Raw genomic sequence first — 23,837 nt, forward strand, 5'->3', positions numbered from 1 at the left:
TCAGGGGCCCATCTAATTTTTTTTTCCAATTATTATTTCAATGTTCTTTTTTTTCTTTTAATATTTATTTTTATTTGCACTGCCGTGTCCAGTGAGAAGCACCTGCTGAGAGTAGAAGGCAAGCAAGATGTCTGTGAAGGTTTTCATTTATCCAGGTCTGATATATTTAGTAGAAGAAAATTTAGAGCAACTAGACTTGACTGCAGATCCAGGTATGTGGGCACTCATGCTCTCTACTCCGGGTTCAGGTTTGCACATACCTTGCCTGTCTCATTTAGTAGAAGTAAATCTAGAGCAACTGGACTTGCTGAGTAATCATTGAAGACGTTTCACTACTCTTACGAGCAGATTCTTCGGTTCAATAGACTTTTGAGGTTTGAGAAGTCCTCTGCAATTATCCAATCACAATTGTGATAATATATGTGTAAATCTACTACCAGGTTTCTAACTGGCAATGCTGATGTGAAATAAGAATGGAATGCCTAGTTAAAATGACAACACTTTTTGGGCAAAGAGAATGGAACATAAAAACAAAAGTCTGAATTGGCACAGAACACTGTGCTTTTTGTATGTTTTGTATTTACATATCCTATAATATAGTAGGAACCCTAATATAAGGTATCTGATCTGATTACAGCTAATAAACAATTACCAACTATTGAGATGTTGTCATTATCATGTCATTAGTGTTAGTTTTACAATTTATAAGGACGACTGCCATGTCCATTGGTAATGCATTAAGTATGGTGGTTTATGGTTCATTATTTGAGACCATCATTAACTGTGTTGTCTTCCATACACCTCTCATTTGATTATAGCCTTGAAAAAACCATAACAAAACCTTTGGTTATTTTTTTCCTGCTATCTGCTCATTGGATAATGTCAACTATATAAGGTGCTTCTGAAACTGATACTGACATAGAAAAACAAGGAGATTGTAGAGGAGAGAGATAGCTATCCAACATGAAGATGAATCAGACAACATTTATAATTCTACTAGCCTGTATCATAGGATCTGCTTGGAGTTACCCTGCACAGGTGAGTCAGTGACTTAACCAACCAGCAGGACTGACTCTGCTTTCATGAACATTTTAAGGCTTACATAATAGACTACTTGCTTCTCAAAAAAAAAAGTTTTTATAGTCAGTTATAAGTAGTAGGTATTTCATAAGCCTAAGGTGTATCCATAAAAGTTCAGTTGTGCTTTGTGTTTTTTGATTCATTATTATTATTATTTATTGAGTGTAATGATACTTCGGTGAGGGCGTGGTCACTGAAAATGAAATGAATGAGCTATGGAATAAACTGTTAGAGGAATATATGTGCAGGGCCGGAACTAGGGGTAGGCAGAGTAGGCACCTGCCTAGGGCGCAAAGCTGAGGGGGCGCCAGGCACGTACCTGCTCTGTCACCTACCCCATGTCCGGCCCTGTGTCTCCCTGACTGGCGTCGCTAATTTCTGTTTTAAATGCGCTTGCGCGCATGCGCACTGGTGCGTAGTTTCGCACATGCGCGCCGGCGCGTATTTTCGCGCATGCGCGCCAGCACACACTAAGCCGGCGCCGTGCCTGGCCAGGTTGCCTAGGGCGCCTGGCCGGGTTGGCCCGGCTCTGTATATGTGTCACGGCCGGCACCCAATACCAGAACAAGTGCCAAGTACCCTGGTCTCGGCTCAGCTTCACCAGTAGTGTGACCACCTTTGGGCTTCGGGAGGAGCCCTCAGCTTACTTGGGTGCCACCTGGACTTAACGAGGGGTGCAAGGCGAGGTGTTCTGGCTGGCAAAGGAGCACGGCTGTTAGCAGAGTCTTTTGGGCCGAAGGTCACGGTACAAATGGAGCAGACAAGAGAATCGTCAGACAGGCTGGGTCGAGGCAGGCAGATATCAAGAATCGTCAGGCAGGCAAGGGTCAAAACAGGGTAATCAAACAGATGGGATCAGCAGAAAGAGTAGTCGAGATGCAGGCAAAGGTCAGGATTCGGTTATCAGAATTGTCAGGAACAGGCAGGGATCAAAACCGGAATAACAGATAAAAGCTTTCAGGAACAGACAGCACAAGGCTTCAGGAACCACTAGAATCAAGATTCTATCATGGGCAACCATTAGCTATGCTAGGCAGCTATTTATATTGTTTGAAATTTGCGCCTTTGCGCGCTGGCGTCACTACACCAGCGCGCCTGTGCGAAAACACACTGGCGCGGCCTAAGATGGCTATGGGGAAGACAGACCATGCGGCTGGCGACTCCGCCGCACAGATACTGTTACAATATGTCTAATACATAAAACAAATATTCACTTTTAAATGATCAATTCATTGAAAACAAAATATGAATTCTTGTCTCTTGTAGATCATTTTTCCAGATCAAGAAATAATTGGTAAGCATTGTTCAGCTTATTTCTCCATACTAAGAAGATAACTTCTGTTCCCCTCCCACTGTGGCATGGAAAGTCACATACCCTGCAATGAAATGAATGTGAAAGAAGTAAAATACTCCAAATGCTAGAATAAAGTAAACAAAGGCCATGTCATATCATAACAGTAAGAAAAATTGTTTAAAGGAGAACTAAACCCTAAAACTTAATATGGCTAAAAATTCAATATTTTACTGAACGTATTGTTCTAGTGTAAAGTTTCAGCTTTTCAATAGCAGCAATAATCCAGGACTTGTCACAGGGGGTCACCATCTTGGAAAGTGTCTGTGACATTCACATGCTCAGTGGGCTCTGAGCTCATTAAGTGACAGCAGCACAGAGCATGTGCAGTGAATCAGCAGAAAAGAAGATGGGGAGCTACTGGGGCATCTTTGGAGACACAGATCTTTACTGATAAAGGGCTGTGGTTGCCTTGGGCTGGTACAGAAGCCCAAACCATAATGTAGAGCATTTTCTAGTTCTGAAGTCAAGCTTTAGTTCTCATTTAAAATACCCCAGTGATGTCAGTGATGGTCTCTAGGCTGCCCCACCAGAGACATTAATACATCTCCCACCTTTCATAAATGAACACTGTGTAAGAAAGTCTCATGCGACCCCCATATATGTCCATTCACCTCCTGTACAAGAAGGGATAGGCTTTTTATTACCCAGTTCCAAACTCTGAGGAGGCATTACATGTCTAGTTCTGCCCTCTCTTGCCTCATCTTTATTCAATAAACTATATTTTCTTGACTTGAGTAGAAAAAGACTCATCAGCCGTCCTGGATCTTCTCAAAGCACTGGGAAAGTCAGGTATGTGAACAAATTCTGTAAACTAAGCAGTGCTATCTATTGTAATATAGCATATTGATACTTACAACACTAACATAGACTAATGGCCCTATTCTTTCTCATCACAATTTTTAATAATTTAAAGCAGATTTTCCACCCCATTTTATGTAATTTGTTCTTATAATGAAATATCTCTTTCAGTTGACTCCTTATTGCAATTTCTTGAATTATTCAATTAAGTTCAAGCAATAAACTTTTCATATTTTCTTTCTTAGAAATTGGAAACCACTCTTTATTTTCTTTTCTTGGTTTTTCACATGCACCATTTTACAATCTAACCAAATATGTCTCCAGCAGAAAAGGATGCAGTTGATACCAAAGGTATTGTTAGGGCAACGGAGATACCAAAACTAGGTAAGACAACAAATGAAATCTCTATCTCTCTAACATACTGTAGAACTGCTTTGCATAGACGTTATGAAAATATAAACAAAATATTAGCTAATTTTCTGGGAATTCCAAAATCCAATTCTAAGTTACTTACTAATTGCTATAACCTTAATAAACCATTGCGAATATTGTGAACAAACAATTTGCATAATATTTTCATCATCATTTTCTAGTAAAATATATTGTTGGTGTTTCCAGGAAATAAAGAATCCAATGGCTCTGTGGACGTCTTTACTCAAATATCTCATGTAAACCAAGGTAACAATATTGCTAATTTTATGGTATTGCAAATGTACTGTAACAGACAAATGTATTAAAATTTTAGATCAGAAAATCGCGGCATCGAAATTAAAAATTGAATAATGAAACCATTTTTTGATCATTTCCATTTTCTATTTTCTGAAGGAAAAAAATCTTTCAAATGAGATTCAAATGTAAAAAAAGTTTGGCAAAAACAACCTGTTGACCTTCTACAGAAGTTATTGGGAGGTGTCATTTTTAACTTTAAAGTAATTTTATTTATGGAGATTCTTAAAAGAGTCCCGTTTCTATAAACTCATTTAGAATAATATGGTACACTGTGATTTTAACTGAACTGCAACTTAACATGATCACATTTTTTTCTAATTCCAGATTTTTTACAAAAAATTGCTAGGAATTGAAAAAAGAATTAAGAAATGTTATTGTGCTTGATCAGATTTTTTTCCAACTTCATGTATCGACCTCCCCCTGTTAGTGAAATATTTATTAGTGAAAAACAGAATTTACATAAAATCTTGAGTAATGATTGAGTAAATTGCTTTAATAATGTATGATATTATTATTATCATAGTATTTGTGGCCAACAGAATTGTGTACAATAAGGAAGAGCATACAAACATGCAACTTTCACACAAATACTTGCCAATACAGGATGTGGAAATGTAATTTACTGCTCACACATTTGAAATCAAACACTTGATTGGTTGTTATGGGTAACTGCAACAGAGCAAATATTGGACCTTTTTATTATATTTCTCTATATGAGGCACAACCCCATCTCATATGACTCAATACACAATATGCCCTGTTTAGCATAACACTTCCCACCTTCATAGGGCAATAGACAGTTACACCACAGCTACATTATACAGGTATAGGATCCCTTATCCGGAAACCCGATATCCAGAAAGCTCCGAATTACTAAATGGCTGTCTCCCATAGACACCATTTTATCCAAATAATCCAAATTTTTAAAAATGATTACCTTTTTCTCTGTAATAATAAAACAGTAGCTTGTACTTGATCCCAACTAAGATGTAATTAATCCTTATTGGAAGCAAAACAAGCCTATTGGGTTTATTTAATGTTCAAATGAATTTCTAGTAGACTTAAGGCATGAAGACCCAAATTACGGAAAGATCCATTATCCGTAAAACCCCAGGTCCCGAGCATTCTGGATAACAGGTCCCATACCTGTACTGTACATGTCTGTCCCCTGGCTACTACTTTAGATCAAGCATCACTTTGTAATAGTAAAATCAAATGGCTGTGCCAACTAGTCAATCATCACTTTACCGTAACACTTACTGAAAATGGAATACACATTTGCATCAGAGTGTATATATTGTGGTACAATTCTGTAGGACTGTGTTGAAATATATATGTAACAGGATATAAATAGTTTGGCTATTAATGTTGGATACAGGAATTAAGATGCCCGTTTACGAAGGAGACATTCTCAGACATGAAGGCCGTAGTGCCATCAATTGCACCTCATGTCTTTGGCCTAAATCTGTAGATGGAACGGTCATTGTACCTTACAACTTCTCCTTCAACTATAGTAAGTTCCTTCTTCTCTACTTTGCTACTATTCAAGCAATGTATTTATTCATCAATATCTTATGTCATCTCATTTGGCAATGTTATTTGTGTCCCATCCAGGTGCAAATCAGTTGGCTTTATTTAAGTCTGCCATGCAGGAGTATGAAAGCTTAACCTGTGTGAGATTTGTACCCAGGACAAAAGAAGTAGCTTATTTGAACATCATTTCTGGCAATGGGTAGGTTATGTAGCATCTAAGTAGGTAGTAGGATTAGACAATGCAATTTTATTTAAATTCTCAATACACCATGTTTAATAAATCAATGGTCTATCTATATCTATCTATCTATCTATCTATCTATCTATCTATCTATCTATCTATCTCTCTATCTATCTCTCTATCTATCATCTCTCTCTCTCTCTCTCTCTCTCTCTCTCTCTCTCTCTCTCTCTCTCTCTCTCTCTCTCTATCATCTATCTAATCTAGTCTATCTATATTTTAATCTATCTACTTATCTAATCCATCTATCTATCTATCTATCTATCTATCTATCTATCTATCTATCTATCTATCTATCATCTATCATCTATCTAATCTAGTCTATCTATATTTTAATCTATCTATTTATCTAATCCATCTATCATCTATCCATCTATCATCTATCCATCTAATCTAATTTATATGCTATCTGGTTAAATGGTATGACCAATGTTCTCTCTAGATCCTTCTTGACAATTCTTTGCGCTCACCATGATCAAATTCCTTAGGGAAAATTGCTTATAACTATCTTCTATCCACTGTCTACTGCTTTTGTGTAATTCTGCATACATTGTATATATTGGCCAGGTAAAAAATTGTCTTGCAAAACTTGAATCCGATTGAATTGATATATTGCAATTAGTATTTATAGGTCATTATCCACTTATCTACCAATACACCTTTCCAATATACATAACTTCAAGTTTCAAGTTACTTATAAATGTAATTGCTGTTGAAAGCAGTATCTGTCTATGCCCTGATATTTCCTGGTCCTGACTAGATGTGCCGTTGAAAAAGATTTTAGTAGTCATTTCTCCTACAGCCAAGTTGCTATTTTATATGATGCTTCTCCTTCTTTATAGATGTGTCTATCATTGGTAACATTTTATTTTTGGGTTTACAACCCCTTTAAGCCCCTGTTAACTTTCACTATATAGTAACTTTCATTAGTTTAAATACTAGTTTGGGAGTATGATTGTAGAGTATAGTGCTGCTGAACTCCCCTCAGTCAAAGTAAGCAAACATATTCCAACGAATTGACACTGATAAATGTGCCAAGCCGTTCCAAAAATGTTAATAAAAATATCAAACTGCCGGGAGTCACTCTGGATTATCCAGCTTAATAGTTCAGTTGTGAAATTGGTTTACGGCCTTGTGTTTTGGGCTGCTTTTGGGTGTAATGCATCTAAAAAAGTATGGTAGTAACAAATATATTCAATACATAACCCACCAGCACACCTTGGCTTCTAATTCAGTGATGGTCCGGTGCACAGTAAAAGGGAACAGCTCCCCCCAATATACTAGAAGATGAAATTACCGGCACACAGGACACAATGCAAGCGGGGAAATCCCTGCGTATTTAATTAAATTGTAACGTTTTGGGGGCATGCTTCTTTGTCAGATATCGTGTCTTGTCGCTGGTAATTAAGTATGTCTTCCAGTAACAAATATATTGTCAGTTTTCTTAATAGCTTGAGGATGTGTAAACAGAAACTCAGCAAATGTTTTCTGCAGTTGTTCGTCCTTTCTTGGAAGACTTGGAAATGCTCAAACTGTGGAGCTGGCTTCATATGGCTGCATGTACATGGGGATCATCCAGCATGAACTGAACCATGCCCTGGGCTTCTACCATGAGCAGAGCAGGAGCGACCGGGATGACTATGTCACTATTATTACTGAAAATATAATACCAGGTAACATGTACAAATCATACTTTTTCATCTATATTTTCTCAACATTCTGAAAAGGAGGTGCAAATATTTCCTCAAGTGCAACACGGAAAGAAGTTAGGACACTTTTGAGCATACCAGAAACTAGATTCTCTCTACTATTTCCCCTCAACTAACAGAGCTACACTAGGTTTACAGTTTAATCACTTTTATGTACTAAATACAGTAAATATTATAAATTGACAAATGGAATAATCCACATAATGTGTATATTGTAATAAGTTGGGTCCAGTATATGAGGTGCCAAAGGGTGCAATTTATGTATCAAGTATATTTTTCTTTGACTCAAAATATGTCCACCCCTGTAACCCCCCCCCCCCCCAACATGCTACTGATATGTCCCAGTGTAACTAATTTCAAGCCTAATGGGCCAATTTGGTGTTTTTCCAAAAAAGGTAAACTGGATGTGACTTCTTCTTTCTCATATTTTTAACACATCCAGATATAGGAACACCATCAGCTCCCTTTGACCTTTCAATGTAAAATGTATTACAGGTATAGGACCTGGGGTTTTCTGGATAAGGGATCTTTCCATAATTTGCATCTCAATACTTCAAGTCTACTAAAAAATAATTCAAACATGAAATACATGGTTTTGCTTTCAATAAGGATTCATTTTATCTAAGTTGGGAAGAAGTACAAGGAGCCATCTGGATAACAGATCGTATGCCTGTACATGAATAAACAGGGGCATACACCACGGGGCCCATTCACCAACCTGGGTGAATGAATAGAGGGAAAAAAAGCTCGAATTTCGAGTAGTTTTTTGTGCTCCTCGACTATCAAATTGGCGTAAATTCGCCTGAGTAGAATGATTCGAATCAATCGAGCGCAAAAACGCTGCGACTATTCGCCCATTCGATAGTCTCTTTTAAAAATACTTCGACTGCCTACTTCGCCACCTAAAACCTACCAAATTGCTTTAAAAACCTATGGGAAAGTCTCATAGGCTTGTTTTCCAAGTTTTTGATTGAATAAAAAGGCATTCGATCGAATGAAAATCCTTCGAGCAAATATTCGATCGAGCGCCTATTCGCCTGGCGAATATTCGCCAATTCGACTATTCGCCAGTGCATAAATTCGCCCGAATTGCCTATTCGATTCTATTCCCCAGTCGAATTTTGAGGGATTTAACCCCTCGAAATTCGACCCTTGATACATCTGCCCCCACATGTAGTTTTGCAATTGGAAATAATCCTAAATGGTGACATACTCAATGTCCATATGGGAAATAATTTCCAATGTTATAATTACTCATTTGGAATCACCATAATACTTACAGGTTCCTCCAAGATTATATTAATCATAGTATTAGTCTCTCTAGCTCCCATTTATTGAAAGAATATCTGAAGGTAAGTGGTGCAGACATGTCACTTTGCATTTGTGCCTCCTCAAGTTTCCCTCTGAACGAGAGGATAGGTCCCTGGGGATGTTCTCAGCCCTATTTATAATATAGTGAATAAAGTACCCCCTCTTGTAAAATATAAGGATATTATAAGTTACCGAGGAGTTTCATGACCATATAAAAACACGAGGCCGAAGGCCGAGTGTTTTTATACAGGTCATGGAACTCTGAGGTAACTTCTAATATCCTCATATTTTGCAACTGGGGGTACTTTATTTATTATAATACACAAATTTCAGTGAGTCATGTGACAGAAATGACATCAGAACTCACCGTTTATAAGGATATAATTTACAGGATATTCATGGCTTTTGTGTATTATATACTGTATAATATACTTCCCATCAGTAGATCTCTTATGGAGAATATACAAGAGGTTAGAAGATGTACATAGGAGACAAATATTGCACAAATTATTCCCAGTCCTGTTAATTCTAAACAGTATTCATTTTCTCTTCCTTGTTACAGGCTATGCAAATAACTTTAACAAGTACAACTCCAAAAACCTGGGACTTGAATATGACTATTCCTCAGTGATGCACTATGCAGGGTAAGGCAAACTGCAGCTTATTTAACTGGGCTTATAGCCAACATGTATTTAGCGTTTCAGTAAGTAAGTTAAAGGACCAGTAACATCAAAAATTTTTTTTAAAAAATTCATTAGTATACAACGAAAAAAACACACCAAGACGAATTAAACTTTAAATAGCAAAGCCTTTATTAAGAAATAACTCACTGAAACTCCACTTCCGCTCCTCTTCAGAAACGGCGACACGGCGACCATCCATTCGACGGCGCTTGATTTATCCTCCCTTGCTGTTTCTCCTCCATGATAGCTGTTCTCTGACCCGATCTCCTTCTCTTCTTCATCCAACAGCAGCAGTAGGAAGGCGATGTGGGAAGCCTCCCCAATGTCTCTACAAAAGGTGCAGTAAGGTAGAGGAGCGCAGACGAGTGTGCAGCCTGCGGGGGAGCCGAGCTGAACCGGTACTTATACATCCGATGAGTCCTGCACCATGGAATCGCCGTGTATCTAGAGCCCAGCAGCAGCGGTATGGGGGTCGCCTTCCTAGGATCTCCATGGACGTGCAGCTTGTGGGGAAGCCGAGGCAGAACCCCTGCCTATACTTCCTGCGCTGCCAGCGCTACTGGTCATTAATTCGGGTTGTGGATCTGGAAGGAATAAATGAGCCCAGCCGACCCCAACGAGTGGTTTATGTGCAGGGGGTCGGGTTAAACAGTCCCCGCTTACAATAACCTTTTTCTAATGATCAATAAACAATTTGCACGATTGTTAAACGGGCAGCAGCTGTCCATGAATGGGATCCGATGGGCGAGATGAATGGCAGAGTGATCAGTGAAACAAAACGGGGTCGTGACACACAAATGGACAAACACGGGGTCAGGGGAAGAGGTCACAAATAATGAAGCCGTCGCTTATTTAATTTCAAAGCGGCCGTGGGCGTGAACGGAGGTGTCGGTAAGCGGAGATAGGAGCTGTGGTCGGACTCCTATAGTTGCATTGGCCCTTTTGCCCGGCCGGAGTTGGCAGCGCAGGAAGTATAGGCAGGGGTTCTGCCTCGGCTTCCCCACAAGCTGCACGTCCATGGAGATCCTAGGAAGGCGACCCCCATACCGCTGCTGCTGGTCTCTAGATACATGGCGATTCCATGGCGCAGGACTCAGCGGATGTATAAGTACCGGTTCAGCTCGGCTCCCCCGCAGGCTGCACACTCGTGTCTGCACTCCTCTACCTTACTGCACCTTTTGTAGAGACATTGGGGAGGCTACCCACATCGCCTTCCTACTGCTGCTGTTGGACACCTGGGAGGATGGAGGATGAAGAAGAGAAGGAGATCGGGTCAGAGAACAGTTGTCATGGAGGAGAAACAGCAAGGGAGGAGAAATCAAGCGCCGTAGAATGGATGGTTGCCATGTCGCCGTTTCTGAAGAGGACCGGAAGTGGAGTTTCAGTAAGTTATTTCTTAATAAAGGCTTTGCTATTTAAAGTTTAATTCGTCTTGGTGTGTTTTTTTCGTTGTATACTAACGAATTTTTTAAAAAATTTTTTTTGATGTTACTGGTCCTTTAAGGGGAAAATAGATCCAACAGTCTGAGACTAATACTGGTGTATAAACGGTAATACGTGCCTTTCGAAAGGCCCTATCCATGGTGCTGGGTACTCCTTGTGTGTGGTCGGTATGGACTCCAGTATGGGGTAATAATAATCTGCCCCAATTTCAACTTATCCCTGAGGTCAGCTGTTGGGCAATACATGGTGTTAAAGTACTGAAGGATGTTGTGGACAATGGGAATCTTAAACGGTTTCCAAATTTAAAACAAGAATTTAATCTCCCGTCTAACATGATCTTCTGCTATCTTCAGTTAAAACATGCCTTTTTGGTGCAATTCCCTACTCGTCCAATACAACTGAAAGAATCTACTCTAGAAAAATATCTTCTTAAGGCAGACCTGCGAAAGCCACTCTCATGGTGTTACACAATCTTGCTGCAGGCATGCCCTAACCCGTTGGAAAAAGTTAAACAGAAATGGTGTAGAGATATTCCTGAACTAGATGACGAAATGTGGAACGATGCACTTCAACAAGTACCTGGGATAACGATCTCAATGCAAGATAGGTTTATACAACTTAAATTTCTCAATAGAGTGTATTACACTCCATATAGATTAGCCAAATTGTATCCTACAGTCTCTGATGTTTGTCCAAAATGTGAAACCTCTGTTGGTACTTATTTACATGCGTTTTGGGAATGCACTGAAGTGCAAAGGTTTTAGACTGAGGTACTACAGTATATGGCTATAGACCTTGATCTGCCCAATATCCGTTCTCCTCTTACTTGCCTCCTTGGTATTGTCATGGATTCTACAATAGGCTCCCACAAGAAACTATGTTACTTACAGCTTCTGTACTATGCTAAAAAAGTGATTTTACTGCAATGGAAGTCAATAACTGCACCTACTCTTAAGTTTCTGGAAACAGCTGATAAATGACTCCCTTACTAAGCAAAAACGTACATATATTGCTAGAGGGTGTCCCCGAAAGTTTGATGCGGTATGGGGGACTTGGGTAATGACCCAAGAAAGGTAAATGGTCCAGTGGGATGTTACAGATGTTAAAACAAGTGTTGAACGCATCCTGTAGGGTACAGGTTAGCCCTTGAGACTACTCTTTTTTCTTTTTCTTCTTTCTCTTTCTTCCTTCTTCCTTTTTCTATCATTATGCTTTTTTATTGTGTAAAACTGAAAAATAAAAACTTTAAAAAAAAAAAAATACTGGTGTATATTAGCCAATATAAGGACCTTAATATAAATGTATAAGATTGCACCGGATAGCTACACTATTACTTTCATAAAAACACATTATACTGTATGGGAGCATTCCTTATTTACCATATTGTTATTTTGCTTCACCTTTAAAAGTGAATCTTAAAAAATTCTCTTAATTGCATCTCAGGGATGCATTCAGTAAGAATGGAAACAGAACCATTGTCCCCAAGCCTGACCCATCTGTTCCCATTGGGCAAAGGAATGGGTTGAGTATTCTGGACGTCTCTAAAATTAACAGGCTGTATCAGTGTGGTAAGTCTCCTACAATAATTAAAGAATTTATGGGGTTATGTGATAAAAGTACTAAGGGGCAGATTTATCAAGGGTCAAATTTCGAAGTACAAAAAACTTCGAAATTCGGCCATCGAATTGAAAAACGTCGAATTCGAAAATCGAATTTGACCTTTTTTCACCGAATTTGGCTATCCTACAATCAGATAAAAATCGTTTGATTGAACAATTTAATCGTTCGAATTGAAGGATCGAAGGATTTTTATTTGATGTGTAAAGACTTTAAAAGTCGAAGTCTTTTAAAGTGACAGTACTTCGATAATCGAATGGTCGAATATTCGAACGATTTTTATTTCGAATCGAAGTCGAAGTAAATTCGAAGTCGTAGTATCCCATTTGATGGTCGAAGTATCCAAAAAATTACTTCGAATTTAAACTCACTTCGACCCTTGATAAATCTTCCCCTAAGTTTGCCCAGCATTTACTAGTCACCAGTTTAAAACAAAACATCTTATTGGTTGGTATGGGTTACTGCTATTTGGCAAATTTAGGGACTTTTTTCATATATGGGGGTTTAATTGTTTTTAATATCTATTCTGGGGGCTGTTTCTGTTTCAACAACAACCAAATAGAAACTATAAATGTTCTTGTGTTTTTGAAATATGAAACAACAGAAAAAGAGATCTCCCAATCCAGAAATCTTAAATACACAAAGGTTCAATAGATTCTGCAGGCTTTCATAGTAATAGAGAGGGTTATATAACAGAAAGACTTTGGAATGTAATTATGTTAAATTATAAAATGTTTCCCTGTTACCTTTCAGATGTGTGCAGTAATTTACTTTCTAACACCAATGGGATAATGATTTCTGCCAACTACCCCTCTACATACCCTCATAATACCAACTGTGTTTGGTTAATTAGAACTCCATCTGGGCAGGTATGGAAATTCCAGAATTGTTTAAAGCAACAGTAACACGAACAAGCACTTCCAACCATTTTGGAAAACGATTACTAAAGTGAGGATTTAATAAGAAGCAACTTTGTTGGATCAGCCTTTTTGACACCAAAAATCTGTAAAAGTTGCAGAAAAAAGTAATTGTTTTCGGAATTTATTTTCGACATAACTGTGACTATTCTGAAAATATGAAAATACTCCAGCTAAAACCTGTTGAAAACATGTAGAAGTCAATGGCAAATGTCCTTATAACAACTGGAACTGGATTTTTCTTTGATTTGGGGTTTTAGAGGTTTTCGGGTGTTTTTGACACTGACTTTTATGTGAAGTCGTAGTTATTGTGCGACAAAGCTGATTTCATCACTTTTCTGCAACTTTTTCCATCCGTACTTTTTTTTTGTATGTTTGGATTTTTGAATAAATGTCATGACATTAGAGGTTTTAGAGAAAGTGAGTTTAGTCGTGGTTTCAAAAACCTCGAAAACCATGAAAATAAGACTGTTGATAAATAGGCCTCCACATCTTGTAATAAGACTATGTAATAAGAAGGGTTGGGACATACTGTATTAGCCAGTAGAAAATAAAGCCTGGCAGGAAAGCATTTTAATGCAATTAGAAAAGCAGATACATGTCATTTTGTCAACATGTTTTGCTTTGAGCAGTCGAACACCATTCTACTCTATGGACTGTTAGAGCTCAGCAGCATCATTGAGCTCCAACGGCACTCCATATTAAACCCCAATAAATGTGAGCTTACTCTTGATCTTGTGCTGTAGCGATAAATTAAATCTTTTAAACCCTCCTATTAATTCAAATCTTTTAAATGTGACATTGTTATCACATGATAAAACAATCCCTGGGTTAATGAACCACACAAAACATTAAGATGTGTTAGAAATAAAGTATTGTTACTAATCTTTATTTAAAGGGTGATCATTCATAAAATAGTTCAACAGTAGAGGTTCAGCAAACTCTAGGGACATCCACGATATAATGGAACGGTGCTTCATTCGTTGGACAGAGAGACCTTGGCACATCTTAGAATGTGGACCATTAAAACAAGACTAGTTAATTATAAGAGGCAGTATAAGCTGGACATTATTAGTATCGGTATTATCAGGGGTGATACAAAGAGCACCCAAAAATCAATATTATGTATTTATTTTTTATGTTAGTCTTTGGCAAGTTTACTCTTTTTTATCTACAGGTGACCTTGCAGTTCCAAGCCTTTGATACCCAATCAGCTCCAGGCTGTGTCTCCGACTACATTAGGATCTATGATGGTCCTACTAAGACATCCCCCATGTTAGTGGACAGGGCATGTGGTACTGGACTGATCCCTCTACAGATTGCCTCCACTAACCAGATGCTGGTTGAGTTTGTCAGTGATGGGGCAGTTACTGGGACTGGCTTCAAAGCAACCTACAGCTCAGGTATGTGTGTATATTTTAAGAAGAATATTCAGTTACATTGATTATGTAAATAATTGCCCATGAAATTGATTTAATGGGAATTTTCACTGAAGTCGAATGTAGATTGGAAGGAACTGAAAGTGTGAACGTGTTTTAAACTATATAACTGTAATGTCTCATGTTGTATTTGCTATTTCTGCACAGTTCCATGTGGTGGTGCTTTCTATGCCCCAAATAAAACCTTCACTTCTCCTAACTACCCTGAAAACTACTATACTAAAATGGATTGCACCTGGACAATTACAGCCCCTGTTGGTTACAAGGTATGTATTGTATTTATGACTGTATAGATATCTGTACATATTAGTGCCTACTTGACTATAGTGCTGTACATTTTTACAACAATAGGGGGTCAATATTTGGAATATAATTAAAATGTATCTATAGAGGGAAGCAGAGGAAAGGTTGATGGTATGCTCTGGTCCTTCCTCCAATCCCACATATAGTTACTTGAAAAACTAAGATAGTTTTCTTATATATTTTGTTTGCTTATTTCTTCATTCACACCTATGAGAGCAGCATTGTTGTACCTAATTCAGGGGTTCTATATGTCTTCCTGGCCATGCTCCAGATCAGCACAGTGTGCTTCATTCAAATCTCACTGCCACTTTAACAGCAGTCAAGGCCCCCTGGTTTCACTGGGCCCATGAAGCCTGTTCCCCTCTAATAGCAGCACTGTATACTAAATATATTGATGAACTACATCTTCTACAACCATAAGCAGTAGGAATGAAAAACATTAAGGTGAAGAATTTAGATAACTATATAAGAATGTTTAAAGCTAGACATTGCTGATCTAAGGCTTATGCCAGATGGGGCTGATCCTTGGCCTGCAGAAAACCACAGACCCAAGGATCAGCTCCTTTGCTGGTATCACCCTGTTCCTGCACCTGGAGCAATTGCATTGGCCATGGTGCAGGCTCACAGAGTGGATTTTAGTGCTAAAATGCATACACACCTGAAATCAGCTCCATGTGCCTGCACTTGGGCAAGAGCAATGATTTTGGGTGCAGGCACATGGAAAGGTTCATGCCACCGAAGTGGCTGGTTCTTTGGCCTGCGGTTTTCTGGAGGCCTAGAATCAACATCATCTGGTATTAGCTTTATGCTTCCCTTCTATTCACTTTAATTGCATCTGATAGTCACTGCTCACAGGAAGGATTTGCTATTGAAACAAATGGCAAGAGGCAGGCACAGTATCAAGTGGTCACTAGTGTGTCTCCATCGGTGGAAAGCTGCCATCAGATATCTGCCACTATCATTAGCCTGTTTTGTTTTTGTCTGATAACTGGTATGTATTTGTAATGAGAGGAGAAAAGGATAATTATAGATAGAGGACACGTGGAAAGGGAAAAAGATGATACAGATGTTTTGTTTTCACAGTTAATAACAGTCTCCTGACAGTCAGCAGAACATATAATGAACTGACCCATTTATCTAATAAATGCAACGCAAGTTAATGGGGCTTTGGATAAGCTTTTTCTGAGTTTGAGTCCTGATTTTGTTAAATCTAGGATTTGGTATTTTTTTTACTACGTAGTAACCAATGTTAATGCTAAGTAACCAAACAGAGATCCTGCATAAATTGGCCCTTTAGAGGCAGATGATGGATTCCTAAAAGCAATACAACCAGCAATATTCATAATATATATATTTATATTTCTTTTATTGTAACACAAAATATTGTTTATCATTTTGATATGCCTGTGTTTGCTGTTATTGAACCACAGATATCTCTGAATATGAACGACTTCAAACTTGAGAATTCCCGCGGCTGCATGTATGACTCTATGACTATTTACAACACAACCCAGTCTCAGTATCCCTACTGTGGCTCTATCCAATTTTCCTTCAGATTTGTGTCAATATCAAATTCAATGATGATCAAGTTCCACAGTGATATTTCTATTGTGAACAGAGGGTTTAGTGCTACATATACTTTTGGTAAGAATTCTAGTCTTTATATGTCATGTATATGTAACCGCAACAGCGGGAAGTGTATGTGTTTTTTAAACAGTTTAAATTTTTTTAGCCTCACTGAACTAATGAAGCAATGCAATTAATCATTTGTAGTTGTATTTTTATACTGTGAAATATGGAAATACAATTAAAGGAAAAGGAAAGCTAGGAAAGCAGTTTATTGCCAATAGATTAGCCACTAAAGTGCAAGCTATAACACTATATTTATTCTGTAGAATGCTTTACCATACTGGAGTAAACAGCTCTAGAAGCTCTCGGTTTGTTTAGGCTAGCAGCTGCCATATTTTCTTGGTGTGACATCACTTCCTGCCTGAATTTCTCTGCTCACTCATAGCTCTGGGCTCAGATTACAGCAGGGAGTGGAAGAGGAGCAAACTGAGCATGCTCAAGCCCTAGCCCTGGAGGTTTAAGCTGAAAACAGGAAGTCTGATACAGAAGCCAATGTGTACACTATGGAAGGAAAGAAATGTGGTGTTTCTTTTGACAGAGGACTCAGAGCAGCATTACTTTGAGGGTTTACTGGTGAATTTTCCTTTTCCTTTAATACATTCTAGCTTTTTTGTTGTTGTTTTTTTTTTAAAAAAATTGCATGATTTTCTTTACCCCCTTTAACTTGAAAATTGACAAATCGGCCTTTAAGACTTCAGATAATTTTCTTGACAGTCAACATAGTGAGGGTCATTTATAAACTTTGCGGACGGCAGATTGGTTCACAAAGTGAATATATTTGCCCTGTGCATGGTTATATTTAAAAAGCTGAATAAGTGTAGTGCAAACAGAATTGAGAATTTTTACTCACAATGCAAATGTCTATTAGAGCTTTTTAAATATGTCAAAAATCGCAAATTGCGAATATTTATGTGCACACTCTGCGACTGAATTACGCCACAACTTTGATGGCGGAGAAAATATTTTGCAAAGTGCGAATTTAAGTTACTGTCAACGCTATTTTCGTGCACAACAACCTTGCACATTGGGTGTGCTTGCGCAAACTCCTGTCTCATTTGCGAAAATGTATTCACAATGCGAATTCGTAAAAAACGGAAAGACGGGCAGAGCAGTGCAATATATTAGCATTCAGGAAAAAACATGGGCAATACAACCATTTGTGAAAAAATATGCGCTGCGCAAACTTTAGAAATGACCCCCAGTGTTTTTAAATAGGAATTAAGACTAACCTGCTGCTGAGAATCTTTATAGATCCCCCAGTTACATCTGTAATAAATGTAAAGAAGAACAAATTGCAGAACCAATCACATTTGCACTTTATTTCATTAGAATCAGTGGTTTAATTATAGAGGAAGCAACCCTTGCTGCTCTTTTTTTTCTTCTAACTGATGCACTCTTGCCTGTGCCAGATTGTGGTGGGGGTTGCGAATGGGGGGGTTGTGAGTGGGATCAGCTGTGCATGTCGAGCCTCTGAAAGTTTTTCTGGCAGGGCATGTGCTTGTTATGCCCCTGATTAGAATAAAAATTTGATTTGGGATTTACTGCAGTATTTTTATGACACCCATATAATATATTTTAAACAGATTTGCAGCAAACTGACTGCAGACAAGCAGAGAAGTAAGTCTTATCATTAGAAAAGAAAGGAGTCTCCATTGCACCAGTTATGATGTTGCAAATAGCTGTTTCAGTTGATCAAATGTTACTTCAAACAAAGCAATGTCTCAGGTTTGTTTCCCAAAGTGCACCGTACAAGCCTAAAATAGTGCCTCCGATTTGGTAAAAATGTTAACAGGTATAATACAACCGTGTAGCACATAACAGATATACTGCACATTTCTCTTCTTGGCAGGAGGCCCAGTTGCTTCCGGCCAGTGCTCCAAAAAAGAAGTTATTCATGGTCACCATCCCTTCAGTATCAACCATATTCAGTGTCACAATGAAGATGGCCAAAATGTTTTTATAAACTTGTTCTTGTTCACTAAGGGGGTTATTTACTAAAACTTGAATTAATCAAATTTTTTTATTAAAACAAAGTCAACCATACTCCCTTCCACAAATTTATCAATTATTTTTCTCTAAAAATGTGGAATGAAAAAATGCTGCAGCAAAATCGAGCATCAATCAAACACTCCAAAAACTCGACTTTATTTAATTGTCACTGCAAAAACTTTATCTGATTATCCATGGTGGATCACGATGTCAAGAAATAATTTCAGGGACATCTTGCCATTGACTTCTACATGACATTGACAGGCTTAAGAGGGAGTATTTTAGGATTTGGCTTTTTAGCAGCTTAAGTTTTATTTTCTGCAAAAAAATTAAGTTTTCCCCTTGAAAACCTTGACCAGATAAATTCAAAGTTTAATAAATGGGCCCCAAAGTGACCAATGAACAATTTTATAAACAAATACAAAAAAACATTTTAGCCATCTCAGTTGCTTTCTTTCTTTACAAGTGCTAATTAATGTTTATTTCCCATTGCAGTGAAGGAAACTAAATAAAATCTGCTGAATTCAGCGAATGCATCATCATGAAGCCATGTGCGTGAAATTCAGAGATTAAGAAGATTATTTTACTTGAAAAATTGGCTAAAACAATGTTTGCATTAAATCCACAAAAGGATATAACCTATATATATATATTTCTCCCCAAAATAAAATCTTGTTTCTGCAGATATTTTAGCTTGTTCTTTTTTATTTGTATGAAAAGATAGTTGATCTGTGCTTGTATATCTATTTGTAGGGTGGACAGATGAAATGGAATTACTATGACAAATAAAAAAAATCTAAAAATATACAATCATTTTATATAGATATTCCAGTTTCCATAAATAGTTCTTATATTAGATCAGACAGATATTAGGACAGATAACACTATAGCCAGACTTTCCATTGTTCTGAGCAGCAAGTCCACTCATTTGCCAAGCAAAATTATATTTTAAAACCTGCTTGACCCCCAAATTGAGCACTATCTATTGTACACAGATGACGGTCAGGATCAGTGGACAGGCACAGATGCAATAAAAATGATACTAAATTTTGGTTCTTATAAATTTAGTAGTGCATTTATGGTCAACTTTACCCACAAAGATAAATAAGGGTCGTTCATCTCAACAGATTTTTTTTTCACATAAAGGGCCAGATTCAATTCAGTGAAAAAAAAAAACTTTTCTCCATATTCAGTTCCAGTTTTTTCCCATAGACTTCAATAGAGTTTTTGCGTGATAAAATGTGAGAAGTTTTTCTGAATTGAATTGCATCTTAAATTGAATCTCATCCATGAGTTTTCCCATGATAAAGCTTCTCACTGAATTGAATCTGGTCCAAAATATTTATCCAATAGATATCATTTGTGGAAAAATGCACTTTATGACATTACTGTTAAAGGGGCAGTTCACTTCTAAGTTAACTTTGAGTATGCTATAGAATGGCCATTTCTAAGCAAATTTTCAATTGGCCTTCATTATTTATTTCTGATACTTTTTGAATTATTTGCCTTCTTCTTCTGACTCTTTCCAGCTGAATGCAGAAAACACGCCTTCTCTGTAAATAAGCATGTCTAAAAGCAACCATATTCCTTATCCACGATAGATCAAAAGGATTATTTCATTTTGGCTAATGGCTAGTGTGTAGGTATTTAGTGGTGGGCAAATCTGTCCAGTTTCGTTTTTCCAAAAAATTCGTGAAGCTCCGCCAAAATTTGCAAAACACATTGAAGTTAATGGGGATCAAAATAATTTTTACGCACAACAATTTTGAAGTGAGCAACAATTTTTATACGCGCAACTCTTTTATCCAAGATAAAAGTCAACGGGCATCCAAGTCATTTTGAGGAGCGACAATTTTTATGCACGCGTCAATTTTTGTTTTTTCGCACCAAATTTTTCCACAGGGAATTTTCTCCGCAGTTTTCATAAAACATTTGCTGGTGGCAAAGTGCGGAAATTTGCAGCAAATCCATGCCTGCCGAATAAATTCTGCCATCACTATAGGTATAATATTTTATTAGACATAACCTGTTTAGAAGTTTTAAACAGTTTATTGGTGACTGATGGATTCTGAGCCGACTGAGAGATCTGTTAAATGGCAAAGTACTCAGGGAAGACACTATTATTATGGGGCAGATGTAGGAAAGTTCAAGTTTGTGCAATCATAATTCCAGAAAAAAATATGGTGATTAATGCAAATGTGAATATACGCAAAAGTATTTTTGGAAACCTCTGATAATCACAATTTATCAAAGAAAAAACATGCAAAAAGTCTGCAGAAAAAAAAAAAGCAAACAAAATCTGGCAATTGTCTATAGAAGTCAACAGGAATTGTTTCTCCCAGTTTATGAAAACAGTCAAGATTTTCAGCCTCATTGAAAATGAATGGGTAGGCTCAGGGATAGAGAGATCCTTGGAGTGTGGGACCCCTGTGAGATTTGTATTCCGTGGGTATTGTGCACCAAAGGCAGGCATGCTACCTCTGGGGGTGCTGTAAACACTCATCCTGAAAGTTGTGAGTAAACACTGGATGCACCCATTACACAGAGAGACTCTAAAGGGATCCATATTGTGCATATGATTTCAAGTTACCGTGTTTTACAAATAAACCTTTCAACCATATCCCTGTGTGTGATTGTGAATCAGAGAGAAGTTTCCCAGGGAGGGGTATTACAGTTCATTTTGTCCTGACCCTGGGTGGAGGGACCCCTGTAGCACCATACACAAGAAAAGGCGTGCTAGATCTCATGCAGTAGCAGAAGCAGGGCCGGAACTAGGGGTAGGCAGAGTAGGCACGTGCCTAGGGTGCAAAGCTGGGGGGCACCAGGCACGTACCTGCTCTGTTGCCTACCCCATTGTCCAATCCTGTCTCTCCCCGACTGCCGTGGATATTTTTCAATAATGCGCATGTGCGTGTAGTTTCGCGCATGCGCACCATAACGCAGTTCCGCACATGCGCACCATAGCACAGTTTCGCGCATGCACAACAGAGCAAGCACTCAGCCGGTGCTGTGGCTGGCCAGGTTGCCTGGGGCGCCTGGCTGGGTTGGCCCGGCGCTGAGCAGAAGAGGGCTATATTATATATTACACTTGATAAAGGGCTGCTTAGCCCGAAACATGTTGTGAATAAAAGCACTTTGCAGCAAGCTCTGCGTGTTGGCTGACTTCCTGAGTGAACCGTTTGAAACTATATTGATATTAACCCTTTTTATTTTTTACCAACTTTTAGTTTCTCTATAAATAAAAGCAAACCTAAAACCAATACAAAAAATAGTATCTGCTGCTCTAGCAGTTGCCAGTTATATCAATTCCCAAATTACACTAAGGGGGTTATTTACTAAACTCCGAATGCAAAAATCACGAAAAATGTGTGATTTTTTTTTTTATAAAATTGTACTTTTAAAAAAATATGGAACCCGTGAATTAAACACTTTCAATTAGTCAATTAAATAATTGATGAAAGATTCCAATATATACGTTACACTACTATACAACTGATGAAGAAAAATGGTTTCCTCTTTTACAAACTAAAGGTAATAAAAATAAAAGTAACTAATAAAATGAGAGCAAGATGGGAGTATATTACTCTCCCCTTCTCTTCTTAGCTTAATTGATGAAGTGAAAATCAGTTAAAAAAAAAATCTAAGAATGTGTAATACACGTTATGTATATACAAACCATGTGATGACTTATACTGGCATTTCCTACACATTCACGTTATTTTTCTAATATCCAAAGGTTACATGATCTAACAAGAGCTTCTTGGAACTTCTCTGTATCTATAAGTAAGTGGTACAGGCTTTCATCTTGCATTTCTGCCTCCCTCTTAATGAGAGAATAGGTCCTTGGGGATGTTCTCAGCTTTTCCTATAGCCCCGTTTATATGACACTGACTGTAAATGAAAGTAGAAAATGCACATCACCAGAGCATAGTAGATGGGAATAGAATACAAGCATTGTATATATTACAATATATTATCTTGTTACAGGCTATGAAAGTAGTTTTGACAATTACAACACAGAGAACCTGGGACTTGAATATTCCTCCGTGATGCAGGGTAAATTTAAATGCAGCATATTGTTATCATGCTAACTCTGTGGTTTCCCTGGGCCACATTGAAAAAAGAAAAATTGCCCGGGGGCCACACATGAAATACACAAACACTTTTGATTTGTAAAAGTAAAGAAAATACACCGAAAAGAACTGCAATACCAGTTGGATAACAAGATGGAGCTATACACTAGAATCTTGGACATCTGGATATTAAATAGATTTATTATTATATTATTATTATGACGTTTCCTCTGGAACTGAGAGTTTCAAGCTGGGCCACATTCATATCCATCCTGGGCCACATATGGCCCTCGGGCCGCAGTTTGGACACCCCTGCTTTAGACCATTTCAGCAGTTTATCTACCCGTGTATGGGCCCCTCCAACAGACCTTATCAATCAATATCTGGCCAAAAAATTGTCCAGATCTCAAACGTGCAGGTTTTATTTTTCTTTCAGATCAAGAACCGCATCATCTCATTGATGCTGTCCTTGCAGCATAGAACCATTTGTCCCCAAACCTGACACATCTTTGGGCAAAGGAATGGGCTGAGTATTCTGGACGTCTCTAAAATCAACAGGCTGTATCAGTGTGGTAAATCTCCCACAATACCGGTAATTGCTATGGAACTAAAGTACTTATAATGGTTCTTTTGAAATATTAAAAATACATTTTAAAAAAAAAAGTTTGTGAGAAAAATATAATGTCTTTAGGTATTTAGGAATATAAAACAATAGAATTTTAAACATACAGGGGCTCAAATATGAGATTAACAAGCTTTGCTGGTGATAGAGGGGTAATAAAATAAAATGTCTACTTGTATTATCAGTATTGTTGGACTGTTACTTCAGGGGCCCTCCTGGTGAACTGTAGGTTACTCAGGGAGTTGTCCCTGGGCCAGAGGGGCCCATTAAGGCCAGGGCCCACCAGGTTTTTTTCTGTTGTCCTGCAGTTACAGTCTGACACTGAATATCAGTGAGGAAACAAGACTTACAACACAACATTCCTTCT

At 38.0% G+C, this 23,837-nt stretch overlaps 1 protein-coding gene across 1 annotated transcript; it reads left to right on the forward strand.

The window, feature by feature from the left end:
- Window positions 1-932: 932 nt before the first annotated feature.
- astl3b.1.L (astacin-like metallo-endopeptidase 3 gene b1 L homeolog) lies at window positions 933-23,328 on the forward strand. The gene is made up of 16 exons (XM_041573932.1): window positions 933-1,038; window positions 2,347-2,374; window positions 3,173-3,223; window positions 3,560-3,616; window positions 3,851-3,910; window positions 5,340-5,474; window positions 5,576-5,693; window positions 7,230-7,408; window positions 9,318-9,399; window positions 12,325-12,449; window positions 13,252-13,367; window positions 14,593-14,818; window positions 15,002-15,120; window positions 16,588-16,801; window positions 22,763-22,831; window positions 23,285-23,328. The coding sequence occupies exons 1-16, from the start codon at window positions 964-966 to the stop codon at window positions 23,326-23,328; spliced, it is 1,698 nt and encodes a 565-aa protein (XP_041429866.1). The 5' UTR covers window positions 933-963.
- Window positions 23,329-23,837: the final 509 nt, after the last annotated feature.

Source organism: Xenopus laevis, chromosome 8L (assembly GCF_017654675.1).
Source record: "Xenopus laevis strain J_2021 chromosome 8L, Xenopus_laevis_v10.1, whole genome shotgun sequence".
NCBI lineage: Eukaryota > Metazoa > Chordata > Amphibia > Anura > Pipidae > Xenopus > Xenopus laevis.

Bases quoted from the DNA above. Each gene is read 5' to 3' on its own strand.
- astl3b.1.L (XM_041573932.1), top strand. From the start codon at position 964: ATGAAGATGAATCAGACAACATTTATAATTCTACTAGCCTGTATCATA. The intron at 7,409-9,317 runs GTAACATGTACA...TCCTTGTTACAG, and splicing joins TACTGAAAATATAATACCAG to GCTATGCAAATAACTTTAAC. The intron at 13,368-14,592 runs GTATGGAAATTC...TTTTATCTACAG, and splicing joins TTAGAACTCCATCTGGGCAG to GTGACCTTGCAGTTCCAAGC.